Source organism: Thunnus thynnus, chromosome 20 (genome assembly GCF_963924715.1).
Source record: "Thunnus thynnus chromosome 20, fThuThy2.1, whole genome shotgun sequence".
In the NCBI taxonomy this organism is placed as follows: Eukaryota; Metazoa; Chordata; class Actinopteri; order Scombriformes; family Scombridae; genus Thunnus; species Thunnus thynnus.
The window spans coordinates 24,759,360-24,783,760 of NC_089536.1; the positions used below are offsets into that span (position 1 = coordinate 24,759,360).

The 24,401-nt window shown below is 40.2% G+C and overlaps 1 protein-coding gene across 4 annotated transcripts in view; it reads right to left on the reverse strand.

Moving 5' to 3' along the window:
• Positions 1 to 24,401, reverse strand: part of ca10a (carbonic anhydrase Xa) — a 257,388-nt gene that overhangs the window by 116,680 nt on the left and 116,307 nt on the right. For all 4 annotated transcript variants that reach the window (XM_067576439.1, XM_067576440.1, XM_067576441.1 and 1 more), the window contains one exon: positions 20,850 to 20,992. In XM_067576439.1, the coding sequence (XP_067432540.1) occupies positions 20,850 to 20,992 (143 nt within the window). The remainder of the gene's footprint in view (positions 1 to 20,849; positions 20,993 to 24,401) is intronic.

The following is a 24,401-nucleotide window of genomic DNA, read 5'->3' on the forward strand; positions in this document are numbered from 1 at the left end:
CACCATGACCTATCACATTACACCTGGCTCAGCCAAGCTGTTTAGCTCACTACTCCAGTAACAGACTACTAACAGACTTGGATGGCTGTCTTAGCTTTGACATCCAACAAGCTATCTGATCTACCTGTTCCTGTGCTTCGGCATCATGTCTCGCCTTCTTGCTGGGCAGTTTAAAAAGAAATAAACAAACTCTTATGTTTCATTTTTAGCCTGCACCAACAGTGTCAGAGTGACTGTCTGACATTGCTCTTGACTTGTCCTTGTGCAGCACAGTGATTGAAAACCAACCAGACAGATTTCAGAATGCAGTAACGTTGTTGGCATATCTTATGTAATTCTCTGGTTGTAAGAGACTAGGTAAGGATGCTACAAATGTAATTTTTAATTCATATGTGAACGTGTGAAACAGCCAGATAGAACTATTTTTGATCCAAACTAGCTCAAATGTTTAAAAATAGCAAAGTTGCATGATCAGAAAGTCTAATAATGGGAGTGATGTCATGTTTTTTCTTTAGTTTAATGTGTAGTTTGTTGTAATGTGATGTAATAATGTGATCGTCATAACTTGCCTTGTTTGATGACTACTACAAAAATGTATTTTTGAATGCAAGTAGTGTTCGAGAACTATTTTGTTTTAAATAAAGTTAGTAGGCTTCAACTTCAGCTGTGTTTAACATTCAGTCGTGCAAGAGGCATTTTATTTATAATTCCTCTTACTGAACTGTGGAGTGCTAGTCCCCCTGCTCAGATCAGAAGACACTGAGACACAGAGCGTGCCATTATGCCAAAGAAACTGAGTTGTGGGGTGTCGGGGTGTAGGCCAACCAAGGACATGATCTAGAGCAGGACAGGACTATAGATTTCAGACCGGTATGAGTCTACCCGACCGTCATTAGCAGGAGGATCACGTCCATCCCGAGGCCCCTCGCTCTTTCCTCGACCCCGTCCTTCACCTCCCCGGCCTGGAGATGGAGAGCTGGCAGGCTACATTTAGACACACATAAGGGTGTGCAGGTTCATACACACATACATGCAAACACACACTAAGGGGTGAGTATTAAATTCAGCGCTGAAAGACCTTGGTGATGGGAGTGAGAACAGCCCTCCAAGACAGGCAAGATCGATTGGAAGTCTGCTCTACTCTGAGCTGCAAGTGTGGAATAAAAAAACTCACATTTCCACCGCTGAGCCACACCTGTGTTTTATTTCCCATCATTCTATGATGAAACTTAATGATGAAAGTCTTGAAAATCCTGTTTCTGCTTTCCTGCAGTGATTAAAGTCGGTGTGGTGATGTAGAAGTGTACTCAGGGTGTGGTCAGTGCACTCTGACATCATGGATGGGTGTGGCCTAAAATCATCATGAGACAGTTCTGGTAAGCTTGATATTAATTTCTTTAACCATAAATTTCACTGTGGCATTGATGTAAAAACTCCAAGATCATTTATGAAGTTGACAAGACGATTCAGGGGAGATAAAAACAAACAACAACAAAAAAACTAAACAATACGGACTGATCATAAACCCCTCCCCATTCCCTCAATGCTCCAATCACAGCTGGGCAAGAATTCGGACAACCTTGAAAACGTAATGGGATATACCTCAACTTTAGCGAGACAGTTAAAAGATGTGTCTCATCTACATGTATGGCCCAGTAGTGACATGCAAACCCCCAATCATATAAAGATATAAAGACGTGTTTAGTAAAATGGGAGAGAAGAGATAGTGCAGTAGAACTCAACGTTAGCTCAGTCTCAACATAATTGCTATGACTAAAAGGTAAATTCATCATCTAAACAAACTTCCTGTTAAGTCATTAGTTATTAGTTATCCTGGTGTTAGTTAAGCTAAACTGGTTGTCAAGAAACGTTAGCAAACTTAAACATATCAAGAGGTTTCTGTCCTATTCTATGAGGAACCAACTTAATTGGACAGATTGATTCCAAATTCTACATTTGTTTATCTTGAGCTGCGAGTGAACGTTACAGATACTGAAAATGCAGACCACAGCTTCGAGCACTGTTGGGGGATAATACTACTACAACTACCCGTTGTTTAAAACTGCACTAATTAATGTTAGCATAATTCTTTAATGTGTCAAATTGCTATGTGAAATGTTAAAGGGGTCAATCGTATCGACGAAACCACAGAGACTTATCACCCAGCTGTGCAGTTCCCCTCAGCTTTATCGATCTATTAAGCCTCTCTTAGCTCATTGCTTTGGTTTTTTTTACACTCACATCAACCTCATTAATAGCTGCAGCAGGCAGCTTTTTTCAATAAGACGGCTCTCATAAACCTACTGTATGCTACCTACCACAGAAGCTGGTGAACATAGTGCAGCATTTAGCAGCTATAGCCAGACATTTCCCTCAGTTGGTAGTTGGTAGAGACCAAAACAGAGTTAAGAGGAGGTCAAATATTGGGCTTGCATTTGTTGAGAGGCCAGAAATATGACTTTTATTGCTGACATGTTAGCCAGAACAACTGTACAAGGCTATAATATGTCAAACGTGTGTGATGTTTAGTGGTGTTCAATGAATTCCTACACTAAAAATGAAAATTCATACATTTCTTGTGTGTTAAAGCTGCATTAGACATATTGTCATACCTAAATACAAATGCTAACAGCAGGACTTCAGTTCAAATGAAATCATGCAGGATTTTTTATTCGTCACATCCTGCACATGGAGGAAGGATGAGGAGATGGACTCTTCTGTTGCAGCTTGCTTGTTCTTTTGGCGGATATGATGAGTATTTTTTGTTGCATTTTGCAGCTTTAATGTAAAAACCTCCAGGAGATTCTACAGAGATAAACAATCTGCCTTCCTAAAAACAACTGGGCTGAAAACAAACATTCCATAAAATGAATGAACGTGTGAAATATATCCTGATATATTCTTGTAATAAAACTAATTCCTCGATATTTCCAGATCTCCCCCGACATTCCCGTTAAACGTCCCTAATGTTCCAGAAACTGACTGACAGGTGGGAACCTTAAAGCACTGGAAGACACCAGGCAACGAGCGGGGAGACGGGGTTGTGGAAGCAAAAAAAAAAAGGTTACTCCTAGATGAAAGAAGCTGAATGATAATAGAGCACACGGTGGGCCCAGAGATGATTAATACCATTCTCCTCTCCCATTTGCTGTTCATTAACTCACTGTCTGCCATAATGGCCTGAGCTCAGATGAAAGGGGAGGGGAGAGGAGAAGTTCAGGTTGGGCATCATTAGAAAGAACGAAGATGGAGTGAGAGAATAGGAGGAGGGGAGAGGGATGGTGGGTTGGAAAGAGTGCTGATTAGTGCAGCAGTTATCTACATCTTAATCAAGCTGAGTATTGCTCTCTTGCCCTGAAAAGGCCACACAATGACAAAACACAGCACCATTTAGCATAACAGTAGTCTATCCACTAGAAAAGTCTATTGGAGCTGCTGCTGGAATTTATTGTCCAAGACGTCTTGCTGAATAAATATTAAAGTTGACATGCATAGTATAGTAATTTTCATAGTGAAAAGAGCTTGTTAGGGACAGAACAAGATGTCAGAAAGCAGAACCGTAAAAGCGGGTCTCCGTTTTTTTACGTACTTTGTTCCTCGCTAAGTCGAAAGCGCCTCGAGGGAGAAGGGGAAGTCAGGTGGATTGGATAAAGAGACAAGGTAGGTAGATAACACCCGAGTGGATGTGCATTTACAGAAGCGTAACACATAGCATTTCAGTTATGGTAAAACTCTGGCAGAGATAAAAGCATCAGGCATTATGTATCCCTTTCTGCTTGTGCGTAAGGGTTGAAAAAGATGGACACACGCAATTGGATTTGGAGAGCTGCTGCAATGTATTTCAATCTACGTCAGCGCTAACCTTATAAAATGGGAAACTATTGAACTGATAGAAAGGATGGGGAAAAAAAAAAAACACCCATCCAGTAAGACAGCACAGGAGCCGTGACTGATAGAGAAACAGAGGAAGCCTGTCGGGATTGAATAATTATTCTGAAAAATGGAAAATAAAGAGTGACAAAGAGGAATAGAGTGTGAAATAGATAGAGGAGGAGGTGTACGGGAGATTCTGAATGAATCATAGCTAAAACAAGCTTCATTCCTCTTCACAGATTCTATACATTTACACACAATAAGTCAGTTTGAAACTTCCTGAACAAAATGTTCTATCAAATGTTCTGTTAAGTGAGTTAAACAGCACAATTACAGTATGCACAGTATGGATAATGCCTGTAAGAGCTGTGTGTGTGTCCTCACACTTGAATCCATGTCGATATTTTATATTGTAAATGGGAATGTCATTATTTTTAGCCATACAGCAGCGTTCATATTTAATACCCTTCCGGCACTGTGTCAGTCCCTTAAGTGCATCCCAGCAGCTCCGATAGCATTGCCAAATGCATCATTATGTCATCAGTATCACTACATGCAACTCTGTAGGACAGGATGAATTTGTAAGGATACTGGGCGCAGAGGAAGGTGACCTCACTTGAAGTCTTTTACCACTGTGAAAGATTCAGAAATGTGGTTGTGCATCTATCACCGAGGGACTTTGATTCCTTTTTTTTCAATAACAAATATGACTTGAACATTCATACAGTCTAACTACAGGGGTGAGGAGGAGAGGCAATGTTTTCATAGCCATCATGACAACTGAATGCAGGGACCTTCAAGAATGACTGTCTGCAAGGTACACTGTGTTTTCCTCACTATTCACTACACCCCACTGGAGAGCTTCATGGGTCCAATTTGTTCCTAGAAAGCAAGACCTGACAGGACCCCAATCAGACCAGGTCCAAATAATATCCTAGTGGATCCAAGCAGACTCACTATCTGCTCTGATTACGTGGTGCATCATAATCATATAGGAGAACTTCTCATCTTACCTCGTATTGGAGGTAAGATGGAAAGTGTGAACAGTGAAGTTCAGGACAAATGACATGTTACTGCTCTTTTCAACTGTGGCTGATCACAAATTGGTGGCACATCATGCTGCTGCTAGTGTTGCTGTTGTGATGACCCCTGAGATGTCATCTTTGGTTCGCTGTACCTGTCTGTCTGCTCTGCTCTGAATAATAAAGCCTGGCTGCAGCTAGCAGCTTCTCTCTCTCTCTGGCTGACTCTCCACTCTGCCGCTGCAGCAGCTGCAACAGCTGCAGCAGCTTTGCTCCTCTCCCTTTTGATTTGGTTATGTTGGTTTAGTTCTGTACCTTGCTTTCACACACACACACACACTCACCAACCATGCATCACATACACCACTGATCCCACTTCCACGCCTCATATTGTAAATACTACGTTATTACTTTAATTTGGGTTAATTTGCTTAAATAAATATCTTTTGTACTTTGTCATGGTGTGTCTGCCTTTTGTTGTGGCCACTTGAGCCAGGTCCTGACTCTCTCTCTCTCTCTCTACAGGGCTGTCTATAGCTACAGGCGACCTAGGTTGTTGCTCAGGGTGCCACCTGCTGGAGTGGTGGAAGGCCACAATGGATAATATAACAAGCTTTTAAAATACAACACATTGTTAAAGATGAAACCAGTGGTTTCCAACCTTTTTGGCTTTTGACGTCTTACAAAAAGCAGTGTGTAGTCGAAGTCACATTTCACATGTCAAATAGTGATTTTTCCCTCTAAACTTCTCACATGCTTTCATTTCAATATTTCACCAAAAATCAAAGATTAGAGAAAAAGTCAAAAAACTGAAAACAGATTTGTGTATCAGAACTTTGTTTTTTCCTCTTTTTTCTCCCATTAATCATCTCACGACCCCTCAGATTTATCTGCTGACCCTTTGGAGGGCCCCGATCCCTAGGTTGGGAACCACTGCAGCAGCTACAACAGTAACATGCTGCTCTAACACTGATGCTTCACTATTAATAATCTAATGATGTCATATATAATAATATATCAGTCAGAGGAACCAAACCACTACTTTTACTGCAATACTTTAACTACATCAAGCTGATAATACTTATGTACTTTTACTGTAGTAGGATTCTTCATGTAGGAGTTTTACTTGTAATGGAGTATTTTTACCATGCTTTATCAGTACTTTTACTTAAGTTAAGGATCTGAGTACTTCTTCCACCACTGCTGGAGCATTTTTTGAAAGTTTATGTGATTAATTTAAGATGCCCAATTTACTTTTAAAAGTCTATGGCTGCAGTCCAACACTGTATTTCAGTGCCTATGCTGCACTGAACACCTGCTGATACTGAGAGAAGACTACAGGGGGACTCTACTGGGGGCTCACACTCACTCTCGTATCATTAACCTGCTGTGTAAGACTCATCTTTGAACAACCAGGTTACTTGTGTTCCATACAAATGTAAACTGATCCACATCAGGACAAGACAATAGGCATATGTGTCTGCAACTCCAGTCATGTAGTCAGTAAATTTAACAAAAGAAACCCCATAAAGATAAATGATTATCTGCACGCTGGGATTAAATCAAAGTAAACTTGTCCCAAGCCGATCCACAGCAGTGAGGTTGTGATTACTAGTTATCTGCTATAAATCCAGACCTGCCAACCTGTACGCATTCTGACATCAAAGTACGCTGGTACGAGTTGTTACAAAAAGAGGCCAGTTGCCTTCCTTTGTTACACCTAAGTAATGGATAAATAGAGCTGAGCCAATCGAGACATTAAGCTGGTGTGATTGTTTCTTCTCCTGCCAATAAGCTCTCTACCAATAAAAAAGTGAGCAGTGACAGTTAACCTCATACAATAGTTTTTAATATCAGTCATGTCACACTGTGTGGACCTAGAAGTTGCTGCAGAAAGCCTCCCAAACCAGTAAAGCCCATGTATTTCTACTTCACCTGTCATGCTCTTAGATATGTCCGCTTGCTTGTGAGATTATATTGACTGGAAAGTCCTAATGTTTCTGAACGAGCTATAGCTCTCACAGGTTTGATATACATTTGACTGACAAAACGGGCGTTCTACCCACAAATGCTTGTAATTCAACTGTGCTAACATTAGCTAATGGCGTCACTAACAGGTTGTTGCTAACTTCAGGGCCACATAACGTGTTGCTGCTGACACAGCCATTTTCATTATTATAACCTTACTAGTATGCAGTGTAGGGTGCACAATAGCCAGCAGTAAATGTAGGGAGCATATATTACCTGCTGCCCCTGGTTACACGTACACACAAGAAGTAACCTGGCCAGCTTTTCACTGACGACACTTTGAAGTGAGGAAAGGAAGAAAGAAAACGTCATCATGAAATAGTGAAGGAGAAAACTGAGGGGAGAGAGTGTAAAGGCCTTCTAGGTGTGTGTGTGTGTGTGTGTGTGTGTGTGTGTGTGTGTGTTGACACTGTGTAGTCTATAACTTTCCATTGCAAATTAAGTACACAATATGTAATATATGCAATTATGTACAATAATTCATTGTGCAAACAGCAGCGATTTGCATCTGACACATCTAGGTCGCCAAAGTCATACTCAAAAAATTTGTCCAGGGTTGGCATGTCTGAAATGCAGATGTTTGCTCCTGGAGTGACAGCTGTCAACACTGGAACACTGACCATACAGTGCTTCCTGCCACAGATCAACACTAACATCCTCTCTGTATATAAAATAAACTGCTTCATTAATTTGAATGCATGTCTAAAGTGTGTACTGTGCTGTAAGTGGTATAGTGAAGGGAAAAAATGTCAAAAATAGAAAGAATATAGAAATAAATGTTGGCTCATAAAATGTGGTCAGGACAGCAGAAGTGAAAGTCTCATACTGAGAATACCTGCAGCTGAAATGACAGAGACTGTGTCATGTGGAGGCGTCGAAGACACTCCTGCACAGATTATCACATCACATCCTAGAAATAAAATCAGCATAACACATAACAGGGACCGGTGTGCATGTAAGGTATTATTTAAGAGATAATGTTGGTGACACGACACAGAACAGGAGTTGAGGAAAAGTGAATAAAGTTCAGTTTAAAAGTCAATGTGAGTATATCAGGTTCAGGTAGGTCTTCCGTGTGTCAGTTTAAGATCAGGTCCATACGTTTTTGTTTTTTTTTACCCTCTACTACATCCTACATACATGTGAACCATGATTCCTGATCCCGAGTCCCCATCTAATATTTATATTTACCTACATTAGCAGCTGTAAATTGCAAATGTAGCCTAAAGCTACATATGGACTGGATTTATTTCTCTGGGGGGGGAGACGGGGGGGGGGGGGGGGGGGGTGATAGATGCATACATGGGTCATTTTTCACGCCCACCCCAGTAATTAAAGCTCCAATTAGCCTTTGTTTTTCTGCAAACTCACTCTCATCTAATTTAAATCTCCTCCAGAGCGACGTCCTCACATTTTAAAGTGGATCTTTGAGTTTTTTCAGCTTAAAGTGCTTCTTGTCTGTCAACTTTTTTAAAAAATCAGCTCAGTATGAAATTTGGCTTTTATGTGTAAATGAAGGAAGTCAAAAATATTTCTGCTAATCTGAAAGATGGAAACATGCTAACATCATAGATCTCTTTGGGAACCAATATGATGACAGAAGACCCATTTTTAGCTGATATTTCTTTACATTTTGACATACTGGTGGCATTAAAAGAATGTGGAATTAGCTATTAGCACTTCCTGTTTGCATTGTAGCACTGTGGATTACTTTGATACTGAAGAAATCTGTGAGAATATCTGTGAGACCAGGATTGCATGTTGTGTCTGGAAGGTTTGGATAGTCTTTGCATGAACAAAGTCATGAAGTTCAAACAAAGTCTGTTGAAGTTGAACAAACAGCAGCACCTTGGAGGTGTGATACACCAGTGAAATGACTCCCTGATGCTCGCTGCCAGTGTGAATATCATTAATTGAAACGGTTGTTGTTAATTTGTTTGTAGCGCTCCACCGCTCGCTTGCAACACTGTGCCTTGGGAAGGTGTCTGTGTTTGCAGGTTACATTCAGCAGTATTTTTGGCATATCAAGCTGAGACAGAAGATCAGAAATAGATGAGGCTTTATTTACTCTGGCTCATCCACTTCAAAATTGGCCCTGGTGCTGATGCGAGTTGGCTTGCAGCATCATTACAATATACGTTATCAGCAGGTTCAGGAAGGAATTATCAGGATTTCTTTGTTAGATGATATACAAACAAACAAACAAGAAGTCCTGTTCAGGTGATGCAGTTAAAAGTACTCTAAGCAAAGCTCCAACAAAACCCCTCTCTTATGGACAATGTTATAGACATCATCTTTCCTGCAACCAACAAGCATGCATAAAGTAATTTCCTCTGTGTTCACTGGGATGGCACCGCTGCTGATTCTGACTGATTTCTCATACACATGTTCCACAGCGGAGCCTGGCGTTAGTCAAATGTCAAAATGGTTTTGGCAAACAGCAATTGAATTAATTCAGTGTATTAAAATGCGTGGATTTGAGCAGGAGATTAACTTGTTGCTTGTGCACAGCTGTGGGAAGAGAGAGAGAGAGAGAGAGAGAGAGAAAAAAGCAGTTTATCCAGAAAGAAGCACTGCCAGAAGGTAGCAGAGCTTTCTTCAAAACATAGCATTCTGCATCTCGGCAAAGCATTTCACCTTACCCACAAAAGACAGTAATGCATCTTGGGACTGAGAATAAGTGCTGGGTTATATCTGTTTTGTAATGCCCACTATCTGACAAATAGCGAAGGTAGGATTAAAAAAAAAAAAAAAAAAAAGAGGTCCCATTGGGGAAAATGACTCCCTATTATGTATGTCTCCCTGCTGAAACACCAAGCCCATACAAACAGGACTATCATTACTCTACCATCAGAGTCTGAGAAGGCTCTAGAAGCCCGAGTGAGATGACTGATGAGAATATGGGATTATGGGGGAAAAAGAGAGAGGAGGAGAGAGAGTGTGTGAGTGGAAGAGAGGAGTGATGGAGCAGGTCTTGTCCCTGCTGACAGATATATGAGTGGGGGGCCTCGGGCTCACTGTCAGCCGCTGTGATGGATGAGAGATAAGTAGTGAAAAACATGTAGATTCAAATTAAAGTCATACAAGCTACACACAAAGGTGTCGCAATGTAAGCGGACACAGCTGTGAAAAGCCCTGATGTCGAACAATCCGGCTACATTTAGGTCATATCCAGTCAAAACTTCAAATTAGAGAACGTAGACACCAAAAGTGTCCTTTTCTAGTCATCATATGATTCACAGTGGTGAATATTAAAGACCAAATGACTGAGAAAGCAGCCAGGAAGCTGCTTTTATAGGTGGACTCATGCAAACTCTCTTTTAGCTGTGTGGCCGTTAACAAAATAGATTGTTTTATTACCTATTATATGAAGAAAACATATTGACAGGAGCAAGTCGGTTTAAAGGGGCCACCCAATGATTTCATGATGTACTCCTATAGTGTCGGGGTGCTCATAAAACACACTGTAAAAAAAGAAAGGTGATGTATATGCTAATTTTTAGTCCGTAGTAAGGGCAAAGCTCCAAAAACACTGGTTCCTACATTTCCCATAATGCAACAGGTAGCATATTTTTGTTAGACCCTCCATACATGGTGGTAAATGCACACATCTTCCAGACTCCACATCCCCAGTTCGTATTACAGAATTTCTGTTCTAAATGTGTAATCCCCAAGACCAAAGTGAGTAACCCTAATGACATCATTATGATGTCATCAGGGTTATTTTTTTTACTCATCAGAGTCCCTCCAGAGCCACAGAAGACATTATATGACTGGTTTCACAGGCCAAGCAGCACTCCCCATGACTAGAAAACTGACTTTTCTGTGCATATTATCTGGATGAGTAACAAATGAATATGAAATGATAATGTGCACAGTCCAAAGTTGACTCAACAGCACACTTTTATAGCAGAAAATACAACTTGGCATGGACAGTGATATTCCAGAAACAGATTGGTGTACACATGTGGATGTCTTTGGTGTGAGTTGTACTGAAACGGATGCCAGAATCGAATATTCTGGCGTGTCACACACATGTCACAGGCCAGAATTGTGCTCGTTTCCATCACACTCGGTTCTCCTGGAGCCTCGATCCTATTCTAAACCTGCACAGCTGAGTGAATGGATTGATATCTACAACGTGTGAATGTACGCCTGTGTTTCCTCTTTCATCTCATCTGCCAGTCTGTCAGGAAGCTGTCTGCTTTTGTCCCAGCTGCCAGCTCCATCGTCCCCCCCTACCCCCCTCCAAATTAATGTTCCTGCCATACCCACTGTGCGTATCCGTGTGTGTGTTGGTGAGGGATTGTTGGTGTGACAAGCCTGCCAGTAACTGCACTCTAATTACTGACTTGCATGTCTAAGTTCCAGGAAGTCTGGTAACCTTGTTAGGTTAAATAATTCGTCTTCATCAGTAGCAAACACTCACAGAGAGTCCCAATGGACACTGGCTTGACTTCATCAATTATATCCGCCTGATTTGGTTAGATCGGACCCATATATCTCAACACAGGTAGCATTCGGAGGAACAGTCACAGAGCTGATGACCCAGTTAGAGTGGTATAAGGGAGTCCTCTGTGGATATGGACATAAGGCTCCCTGGTGATGATGTAACAGAGAATAATCTTTCCATCACTTACAAAAAAGTTAATTATTCAATTAGAGTTAGACCAGCAAATTACTTTTCCAATGCAGGGAGGTCTTCTTTGATTAGAAACCCATTTCTTCATCTGATTTCCTGAAAACGATTAAGTCGCCCTGATTGCATATTTATTATATAATTGATGAAAACTATAGTGATCATCTGTGGGAAACCCTTAACCTTTTGAACCCCAGGGTGTTTTTACTGTAACCCTATAGACTTTTTATGGAAAAAATGTGTAAATTGAAGTTGAAATCATCTTAAAGCAGTAGTAACTGACTTTATTGGCCACTTGGGGGCAAAAAGCTGTAAACATAACACTCACATATGATTAACATATAAAGTTGTTATGGCTAACATGCTAGCCAACAGTTGCTTATTTACACATCCAGTAGACATGGAGCAACACTAGCATTCACTTGAAGTCTTGTTAGAATAGAAGTCCAATATTCACTCTCTTTTGTCTCTTCTAAATATAAACTAGTAATTGTAGCAAGTGTAGCAATTACTTTGTCAGACAACAATTTTATAAGATAATTGATTCAATCATTCATGCATTTCAAGTGCCAAACTCTGGTTCCAGCTTCTCAGTTGGATGAGATTTTGCTGTGTTTCTCTGTTTTATATCTTTATCTTTGGGGTTTGGACTGTTGGATGGACAAATCAAAGCAATTTAAAGACTTCACCTTGGACTCTTAGAACTAGAAGAGATGGACATTTTCCACTAATTGCTTACTTGGAAAAATAATCAAGGGATTAACTGATAATAACAGTAATAGTGGGTTGCAACCCTAGATCAACTGTTAAGGAAACTCAAGAACAAAGTGGTCTGACACATTAATAAAGATGAATGTCTGGATTGTACCGGCCACTTTCCTTTGGAGAACATCAGTAGCGGCTCGTCCCTGGATGCCCCCTGTCAGCTGAGCCCTGAGCCTACGGAGCCTCCTCCCTCGAGATGTCATTACCAGCTCTTTGAGAGGGGATCCATCAATGGGAGGAATAGACAGAGAAGTTTCTCAAACAAGTTGGAAAGGCTACAAACAAGCTTACATGGGACAGAATCCAACTAAGATCACATGATATTTCAACAGTGGAGAAATCACTCATCTTATATAGATTAATAACGTTAATTCAACACTGTGATGCTCATCTTTTCTTGCTCCTTGTTGTGACAGCTATTTGTAAATCAAACATAGAGGCAGTCCTGTGCATCATGCTGTGTGTTGTCCCGCTGTTCTACGCTGTGAATCTGCAGGGCAGCAGTCAAACTACTGACTCTGACCCACGTCCCTGTGGCTCATCCTGCCACGCTGCTGTGCACACCCTACGCACACGCCCTCCATCGCTCTCCTTCACCCAAAACATCCCAAAACACAATCTGGCTGCACACACTCCTCTAATCTAACTGGGAATCTGCATAGGAAGCGAGACGTGAGTGGCATGTAAGAGCGTTCTATCCGTTCTATTCTATCCGTTCAGTCTACACCGACTCTGACCTGCGTTCAACGTCTCTGTCCACAGAAGTAGCCGTCTGTCAGCTGCAGTTCCTGGAGAGCTGAGAGGACAGCGGCCGGACAAACCGACTGACAGCAGAAATTTACTGAACCAAAATAGTTTGCATGTTGGCTCCACAGGAAGAAATCAACTTCCCTGCCTGTAGTGAAACAGGCGGCTCACAGACAGACTGGAAGCTGATCAATCAATGTAGATACAGTAAATGAGTTCAAAACACATGTGCAGCTGGATATTTGTGTGATTTAAACAGCTGTCTGTGCAGATTACATCTCACTAGACATGAGACTAGGTTGTCTTTTTGATTATTGTGTTTCGTATGTTTGACATGTATGTTTAAAGCAGAATAAATATAATGTTAAAAAAGAAAAAATCTATCAGAAAGTATCAGGCAAAATGATGTGATTAAGTAGGGTTAGTGCATTCATACAGAGGTTTATATAACAGTTCACTTTTTGTTATACCAGCAGTTTTATGGAAAGCACAGTAACCCATTTTATCATAATTTGTTCAGTTTTTTTTCATTTTCAGAGACAAGCGTTTTGCTTCAGGGAAACATCGATAATGAAAATTTTAACTTTCCAAAATATTTCAGCAGCATTATAAGTCACTGAATATGTTCACAGGCACACTATTATCCTGGGTTTGAGTTTTTATCATCATATTTGGGATTCAAGGTTTATATAAGAAAGCCCACATCCTGTGTGGCGGGGCAGGAGTGACTTTCTCTCTCATTTCTGAAATGATTAAGTTACAGTCATGAAACAGTCGAGGATGAACACAGTTTAATTTCTGACTGTGTTGATTCTGTTGTATTTACAGCTCTGTTGGAAGTGATCTGATGGAGCGTCTCCATCTAATAATCAGCAATGGCAGAATAGTGACAGTACACTTTATCCTCCACATTTCCATGTTCAGACACTTTTATTTCAGCACATAGAGCACATTCACGTCTTTTATCTGATTTCTTGTCTTACTAACTAACAGTACATAACTTGAGTTGAAGACGCAGACATGGCAAGACAAGTTTTTACATATTAAAGTATCTTAATTGAGAACTCTAGTGCATTTAGGTTTTTTAAAACTGGGATTAAGTGAACTTGTTCAGGTTTTTGAAGCACATGCAGCAAGAAACCTGATTATAACTGACATGTAAACACACTAATTTAGTTTTAATTTAAAAAAAAAAAAACCCTCAGCATTGAAAAAGATTCTCAGCATATCCAAGCATTTTACAACCACAATGTGTACACTGAAGGTAAATGAGCCATCTGGACACCAACAGTGATGTCTTAAGGCCATCTGGGCCACCGTACCCTGAGCCTGCCTCTCCTCTCCCCCTCCTGACATCTCCCTGCTCCTCTCCTCTTTCTTCTGTCCCTCTCTTGTGCAGTTTGTAATTGAGATTCAGGCCCACAGATGGATATGCCATGGATGCTGGCTCCGACATGGCTGTTACACGTCCAGCTATCTGCGGAGCCGGAGACATGAGAAGAATCCCTCAGCTTCAAGGCCCCTGCATCGCCGAGGCAATTAAAGCAATCTCCCGCCTTGAGAAGTGAGAAGAGGCCTCAGTCAGATGATGGTAATTGCAGTTTTCATGCGCGGGGGCCTGCTCCCTTTTGTAATGCTGCGACAACCTCGAAGGTTCAGCCAACCCAAACTCGTGTCTAATTAATTTGAATCGGTAATTTGCATAATTGAATATTTACGTTATTGTAATGCATTCCAACCTTTGGCAACTGACATTGGCTTGTGTTTGCAGACTCTTACTTGTCACGCCATTGACTCGACACTATGTACAGCAGCAAACACTTGTACATGACAGGAGTTTGAATGTGACCCCTTCACACATACAAGCCAAGAGTTATGTTTGAACAAAATTTAAAAGTCACAAGTTTCACTACAAATGATGGTTGAATCCATTTTTGTACAAAAGAAACCCTAATATATATATATATAACAGCATTAACATCTAAGTTCAAGGTGTTTCACCAGTCAAATACTAAAACCATTGGTTAATTAGTTAACTACTGTAGATAATGTAATGTTGTACACTATCATGTGACTTACAATGATGCATGTGTGAAACATCACTGCTTAGAAATGTAGTTTCTGCTACACTGAATCAGTTGTGGTGCCATGCTCATACGCTGTTCCATATATTAACACATTAAACACTATCTGCCATCACATAGTCACAGCTGGAGCCTAGTTGTTTTCTGTTGCGCTGTGCATTTGCTGGTGTATGATAATGATAATGTGTAAAACTGCTGCTGACAGAACACTCACTGCATGTGTTTCACAATGAACACGTTTTAATGTAAAGGCAGCTAAGCCTTTATCGTGTAACGCCCACAGAAAGTGTTGACAGTGTTTAGTGAGCTTTGCCAAGGCTGGGAAGTTCACTGCAAAGACAAGACACTCTCTCAATATAAAAAAGAGGAGCATATATTGAGCGGCTGAGTAAATACAGAGTCTATACACTGGTGATAGGTAGGCTGTAATCACAGCTTCATCTCCAGGCAGCCACTGAAATACCACAAGAACTTCCCAGAAATTCTTGGGTGTTTCTGCACCAAAGCAGACAGAATATAAATGCTCAAGAGAACTTCATCTGAGCTGTGGGTCTCCACTACAACCTGATGAAGTGGGGTATCAAAAAATAAGTACTCTCTGCTCACAGCACATCGCACTAATTTTGCAATTTTTCAACTAGTTTTTTTTCGATTATTGTGCCTTTCACTTGCATATGCAATGTTAACAGTGCAGAATTCAGTGCTAAACATCAAACATAGGGATGTGCAGAAAGCCCAGTATTTGTATTTGTATCTGTATTTGTTGAGGCAGCAAAATTATTTGTATTTGTATTTGTATTTGAATAAAAGTGGAAAGAGGCTTAAAAATCCTGTTTTTGTTTTTATTACGCTTTTAATTTTAGAAAATTAAAGTGTTACAATAAGTGTTCATAAATAAACTACCTTATGAAGGAGGTCCCAACATCGGGTCTCAAACTGGAGTCTGGATCATAGATGACTGCGCTGACTACTGAGCTAAAACTTTACTCATCACCTCATTGCAGACAGACCTCTAACTAACAAATATTTTTTAAAATAATTGTATGAAACAAATATTCGTTAAAAAACCTATTATTTGTGCTTTGCCAAATAATGTATTTGTATTCGGGCACACCCCGAATCAAACATGTTACGATACAACGATGGGCAGCTTCTGAATCACCTTATAAACACACACATACATAGTTAAATGGACATGTATTTATGATTTATGATGCCTTTATCTCATAAATCATACTCTTCCTTATATGATACAGTTGCTTTTAATAAATGTTCTATTTTGTATCTGTGTTGGTGATTCTGCCCATGTTACTTGGGCATTACTTGGTATTGGATCAAAACCAAATTTTATGGTATCACTCAATCTTAACTTACAGTATCTTATTAACAATACCAGTAACTAGTAAGTCTGACATTTATTCTTGGATTGAAGAAGAAGACCTGGTGGACACAGGCAGCAGTGCATCTACTTCAATGAATCAGGACCAAATAATATTAGCTAAGAGTCCCTTCAGCTACCTGCAAACATCTGCAGCGAGTTCACCTGGAAAAGACCCAACAGCACCAGCAGAACCAACACCGGCCTGCAGACAGCTTCACACACAGGTACACACACTCCTTTGATATCAAACACAGGATATTAAACCCATGTAAAGAATGAGCTTTAGTGACTGGTTGGCTGGCTCTCTGACTGATATCTGATTGGCTGGCTGGTTGGGCAATCTGGAGAATGTGGTTATTCCCTCAAGAGTGAAAGTACAGCTGCCATCCAAGAGCCTGCTGTTTGTTGTTCTACCTAACACTCCCTGTAATTAGGCAGATTCAGGGCTGCCAGTAGCATACACACACACACACACACACACACACACACACACACACACACGCACCAACCTGACAGTGAATTTCACTGCCTGCTTGCCATATTTCTTCATCTGGTTTATCAGGACAAGAGGGAGATGTTTTTTCATAAACAGTAGAAGAAGAAAAGTAGAGAATCCTCTCAGTGTTTAGAAGGGTCACAGATTTGTCATAAAAGCATAAGCAGCTTGTTTAGCAACAGAAATATGATTAAAACTTTCAAACCACTTTTGCTGAACTCAGAATTCCATTTAGTAACACGTAACTACTTAATACCCTTTCAGAACGGAATACACCACCTGGCACTGATGTCGCTGATCACAATGAGTCGCCGCTTATTGCTCGGCACGTACCTGACTTCAAAGTGCAAGAACAAAAGCAGGAGAGAGCCTCATGTCCCCAAATCTGAGGAGCGCCACCAATTTCACAGCGCTAATAGATTCCCAGTGCGTTTGTTTGAAAAATAAACCAGGAACCAGGACAAAAGACATCTAATCCTGTTTCATAAGCAGTATTCATGAATGTGCAGGAAACACTACGCAGAGAGAGTGAGGACTCCGAAATCACTTTTTTTTCACCTCCCCAGCTCTAAAGTGATTAAATTCATTAAAATCTCTTCAAGTAATTGCAGCTCATCTTTGGCAGTAAATATTCAATTAATAATGCCTTTTTAATAACTGTGATTCCTTCAATCTACCTCTCATAGCCTTGCATTTCTCTCTGTCATTAATTAAAATTTCTCTTTGGAGGTCAATTAAATTTCCTTTAACTATTCATTAGCCATAATACAGGGCAGCACAGAACTCTATTAAATGGGGAGTTCATCTTGCTCTCCTCGCTGAGTATGTGTCTTGTGAGAGGGGGGTTGGGGAGGGTTAATCTTTCTCTTTGCCTTCCTCCTGGGCAGAGAGTGGGCTTAAGCTCTCGGTGTTGAGGTGGCGAGCCGAGCCGTGGCGAGCCGAGCGGAAGCTCTTTACCGGTCTCCGTTGCGTGTTTGGCCAAGGCTGACTGGCTGCCAAACAGCCAGAGACAGAGTGGGGATGAATCAGCACTGACAAGGTGAAGCCAGCTTCGTGTTCACCGGCTGACAGCTCAGGTGCTCAGAGAGATGGAGACACAACAGATTACATTTAGGCCACTGAGAGAGGGAGAGAGAGAGAGACAGAGAGACAGAGAGAGGGAGATAAAGCAAGAGAAAGAGAAAGAAAGAGACCAAAATGGCTTTTGGACTCTGGAAACTTTTCTCAGAGATAAATGAGAAAGTTGGACTTGGGTTTGTGCAGGTGTGTATATGAGGCGTCAATATGTGAGTGTTCTGAAGCCTGCTGATAATGTGATGGCGAAGACAATTATATAAATAAATAAAAACAATAGTATTTGGTGTTTCTTGTCTGTAAAATGTGGAGAAATTATGGATCTGTTTCAGGTTGTTTTTGGCTTTGTTACGTGTGATCGAAATTAGCTGTCAGATTTATCAATATTAATAGTCTGTGTGTTAATACCAACCTTGACTGACAGTCTGCTAATTTTCTCAAGAAAAACAGCAGCATCAGCATTATATATAGTTTATGTTTAAATTACAAAGAGCTTCTCTGGCTCTGTGAATTATGACTTTTGTGCATCTAGAGCAAAACCAGAAGTAATGTAACACTGTCTTAGAGCCATTAGATCTATGTAAGGAGGTGGTCAGAGTGGTTCAATTGCTTTACTGTTAACTGTTAGACTCTGACATTTCCTGTGTCCTACCCCTAATCTATTTTAATCATGGTAATAAAGGTCCCCTAACCTCAACAAAGTAGTTCTTATAAACCAAACCATGATCTTTCCTTAACCCATGTTGTTTTTGTGCCTAAAAGTAACCAGACATTAACTGGACTGGAGTCAGATATTAAGTGATATAAGACTAAAGAAATCAGAAAATATTCACTTTTAAGAAGCTGAAATCAGAGAATTTGGACTTTTTCTTCCTAAAAAATGACTGAAAACAATTAATTGGTTATCAAAATAGTTGGCAACTAATTGAATAATTGACCAATTGTTGCAGCTCTATATGACACATTTTTATAACAGTGATCTGTAACCACTTTGGAATCAAATACCCAACAATGTCACCCTAATGGTTGAGGTTTGGTTAAGTTAAGGCAACTGTTAGCACTTTTCAACAAATGTGACATAGCCCACACTTCTGTGGTCCTGTTAAGTTGCAGCATTGACTGGGGACAAACCCACGACTGTCTCAAAGACAAACAGTGGACATGTCAAAGTCACATACTTTGTTGACTCAACTATCCACCAAAACCTCCTTCTTAAAGAATTTAGAGATAGTATAAGTTATTTTTCAAGAAAGCTTGAACCAGGTTATTTGGGGATCTGATTTGGTTTAGTCACAAAACAACTTGGTTAGATTTAGTGAAAGATCATAGTTTGGATTAAAATAAGTACTTTGTTTAGGTTAGGATACCTTTGCCATCATGGACACAATATAAACCACTTGGTTATGGTTTGGGAATGACTGCGGCCATGGTTAATAGAAATCAACATTAACTGTTGGTAGGAAACAGTAAATTAACTCCCGTGGTAAAATGAGTCATTTTGAACCCCATAGTCATAATTAAGATGGCCACTTGGGGGCTTTGTCACTCGCACATAAACATATGTAGTTTTTTGGCATTTGCTGAAAGGGCTGATGCTCTGTTTTTTCTTGGGAGAACAGTATCCGATTGATCCAAATGAGATCTGCTTTATTGTAGAGCAATGGCATTGAGAGCTGTGTCTCTTTCTCATTGTTTGAGGTGCAACCCTAAATAAGACAGTTTTCTTTCTCTGCCTCTCTCTGCTCCCATCTGATTCCATCTGATTCATCCGAATAGCAATAGAATTGTGCCATAGTGAGTAATGTCCTTACTCCGGACACACTGCAGGGTACTTGCTATCAAAGTGGAGTCCTTGAGAGAGCAGCAGGGGAACCCTTGCAAAACAGAGGTATTGTTAAATTTAATTTTCATTTCAAGTAGAAATGATACCAGTGAGAAAACGTATGAGTGACTGTTCTAATCATAGGTTTCTCTACTACCTCTTTTAAATTCTTCAACAGTCGGCAGATTTAATACTAACTCTAAATGACAAAACTCCTCCAGTAAGAGGCCCAAGGACCACAATCTGATCAAACAGGGCTTTCAAGGACATAACATAGGCCTGTTTTGGGATCTAGATGAAGACATGTGAGTAGCCCTACCATAGGTGGTATTCTGCAATGCGTCCTATATGCTCTATCATTGCCCAAGGCTAACCCTGTACTCACTGCTGGCATGCAAACATAAACTAATCATAACATTAATCTCACCATGCAAATGTGCACTTTTGAAAGCAGACCATCTGTGAAGGCTTCCCAATTAGTTGCTGTCATATGGCACAGCAATGGAACAGATTTCTAATACACACTGTCCTTGGTACACCACTGTACAGGAGACAGTAATAAACAATGTGGTCGACTAATCCCATATCATGCCGCAGGATTTCATCTGTAAAGCCCTTAAGATAAAGTTAAGGCTGTTCTTGCCATTATGCATCTCTGAATGGGTGAATCGTCCTGTGTTTTATCTCCAGAGGAGCATTCGTTAGACAAATAGCTTACATTGTCTGCCAGCACAAACAGCAGTCAGGAGCATCGATCAAGGATACACACCTTATCAAACTACAATAGCACGGAAAGAACGACCGACACAATAGCGACATAGCACCAGAGCACAGATGCAAGCAGCAACAAAAACAGAGTCAACAAAGCCTCAGCATCCATCAAGCAGAAAAATGAGAGTAGCAAGTGTGTGTCTTTACCTTCCGTCCACCCGTGTTCAGCTTTATGGGCGTGAGAAAGGGGTCAAAGATCATGTGGCTGGTCTCGATGTTAACTGGTGACTGCCTCTTCCCCACCGAGCACAGGTTCCAGGCCGAGTTTACCAGCCCCCAGAATGATGGCACTGCAACACAAAAGATAGAGTGGGTGTTGAAAACGGTGAGCATCTGCACCGACCAGATAGGAGAGCATTCCGCAGAGGTCACACAGTGACGGCCAGAGTTTGTGCTTCAGCATTTCTCTGAACTGAGACCTACCAGCGTCACAGTGGGAGAAATGTAATTAGCAGGGTTCAACTGATGTGAGCTTTTGATGGCCTGTAGCAAAACTTTAGGTTTCAACCTGCCAACTGCTCCTATATGATATTGCTTGTTGATATCTGAAATCTTTTTCAAATTCAAACATTTACAAGGATTTCTCACAGTAATGTATTCCTGTTTTGTGTCACCATCATAATTATCGTCATCATACCTCATTTTTTGTGGTCATTTTTTTGTTTTGTAACTTAAGCTTTGTCTGCTATTGTGCATCATCATACCGACTGTATGTCCTCTCCAGTACATACGGTACACATTGAATAGTTTTCTCAAATCTTGTGCAGGAAAGAATATGAATGAATATATGCAGACAAACATGCATACGTAGTATATACAACATATATATAGTCAGTTTATTAGGTACACCTATCTAAAAAGAATACAGTCTAATACAACAGTCCTGCGATAATATCATACCATTATAGAAGGTATCATGTTCAGCTTTGTTTGAAGCTGTTTTCTAAAGGTGATAATTCACCTTTATGGTCATTTTGGAGACTGTAGTTTGTGTTGCTGTCAAATTCTATTTCTTTATACTAACTGATGTTTCTTATATTTCATGCATCCCATTTATATCAATGAGTGGAAAACACCTCTCAGTATATCACCCAAATACCCATTACAGTTAAACAGCACTCCAATATAAAGCCTCAAAAAAAAAAAAACCAAACAAACCCCAAAACATTCAGTTGAATCAATATCTCTGTAAAACAGGTACAAACAACAAAAACGGAATATTAAAACCCACATAAAGGCAGGATTTATGGCAGGGCTAATGTATTACACTGCATTAGTTTTAGCTAGGTGTACCTAATTAACTGACAATGTATAAAAAGGACACAAAGAGTACAAACCACAACTTATAAAATTGAGAAAATACAGAGAAAACAAAAGACTTTTAAAAGATGTGTACTGTTTTGGCTTCTTTGAGACTGGAGTAAAAGTAAGCGGAGTAGTTAAGTAAAAAAGTACAATATTTCCCTCTGAAATGTAGTGGAATAAAAGTATCACACAACTGCAGGAGTACTTGAGTTAATGTCCTTTGTTACTTTCTGTCACTGTATCATATACTTCTTCCAGGATATTAATGTACAACAAACTAAAGGAATGGTTCAGGATGAGGGGCTATTACAGCAATTTTGTACTGCACTTCCATAACGTTGGCCAACTCATGAGAGACAGATTTCAAAAAGGAATGGTCATAATAAATCCCCAGTTTGTAATACAGGCTTTCTGTTTTAAAAAAAAGAAAGAACAAGAACAAGAAGAACAAGAAAAAAACGGTCTCCAAGCCCAGACCGAGTTAATCCTGAGGATGTCGCTATGACATCAGTGTGTGTCATTTTGTCAGACTTGACAGTTTCCCATTAAGGAATTTCCATAACCACCATCCCTACAGTAAATATCTAGTTAACAAAATGATCATGTCCATTAAATTACACTTTAAATTACAGTGATCATATTTCATTTTTAATATGATAATATATTGGCAAGCTGATGTTTCTGTCTGTTCCAAAACATTAGCATTAGTTAAATTAAACATCTTATCACTACTTTGTTCTTACCACACCGCAGTCTGCTGAATATACAGTGTAATACATTACAAGGACAAGTGAAAAACCACAGTAATAAACTATCACTCTATCAATCCCACAGAAAGGAGTCAGTCACCTTGCATGCTTTCTAGCATTCCTTCCTCACCTATTTTTGGTAGCCAGGTCACACTACAAGGCATTTAATTTTGAACATAGGCTCCCATGCGCCCATATCATCCATCTTGAAGACACAGTAGCATGGATTGCCAGTCTCATGCTGCAGCAGGCGATGTCAAGATGAGAATCACGAAGCTTAGTGGGCGAAACTAATCTGGAGTGACTTTTAGCAATTTGGTCAAAAGCTCCCTCTGAATAGAAGAGATATTATAGAACTGAGAGAGGGGGAATCAGCCTATAATCAGCTAACACATGTACTTTAAGACTGAGAGGACAGGCTGGCACAGTGAGAGAATGTCAGCACCGTGGGAGTGATAGGCATCTCAGCCAGTCATTTTCTTATGTAAGACTTGGCCACCGGGACCAAGAATTCAATTCCTTTTTAGGGTGGGATGTAAAGGCTTATCATCGGCAACTCTAACGAAAGGCACTTTTTGCTACAAGTACCTGCTGGAGCCTAAAGCAGCATTTTCCATTTAGGAACACAATATTATGCAGAGATGAGTCACTGGAATTGTGCAATGCAAATTCCACTGAGATTTCCAACAAAAGCAGAGATAATTTGAAAATATGCAAATTCATGATGAATCACAGGGAAGCAGACACGACGCAGCGTGAATTCAAAGCTAAAGACTCAGCAAGTCAACCGGTCCGACAAGGCTTGAAGCCACAGAGTTTGTTTGCTGTATTCACAGACATGCTCTACAGAGGAAGCACTACATCACTGTTCAAATAAAAGCATGGAGTCAAGAGAAACAGGTGGCAGTTTATTCATCATCCTTTCTACCATGAGCATGGTGTTAACTGGGGTATGTGCACATTTCATGGTGTTTCCCACAATGAATAAATACCATCAGAAAGCATTTATCTGAAGTAATTCAACAAAAACAAGTGACTGAGCTGTCTGAGCTATAAGAATCATGTTCTTAGTTTACCTTAAAGCTGCACTTCTTAATACTTTTATATCAATGATGGATCAAGTAGCACATGTGTAATGTAAAAGGCGCCATTCATAGCGACAAACCCAAAATCAATGAACATCCTACTCTGCAGTTCCCTGAAGCTCTGAAGAGCTTTTTAGTGTCTTTCAGCTCATTGTTTTGGTTTTAAAGCCCACAGCTTTACAGTTTTGTTTCATTCATTTCCAGCAGCAGCAAGCAACTATTTTCAGTTAAAATGATCTGATAAAACCACTAACTGCCCAGCACCAAACAGCAGGTAAAGTTAGCAACAAGCTGGTGAACATAGTGGAGCATTTAGCAGCTAAAGAGCCAGATATTTTTCTCAGGGGTTGGTGGAGACCAAAACAGAGCTAAAAGGAGAGTCAATATTGGATTTATTCATCATTAATGTTGCTCCAGTAGGTGACTGTTTGCTACCAGTTTTGCTAGATTATTTAAACCACTTCATTTGGAGGTTAGACTGAAAGTAAGTGTACCTGAAATGTTGCTAATAATTGCTAATTGTAAAGGAAAACTGTGCGCACACAACTACAGTAAGTATG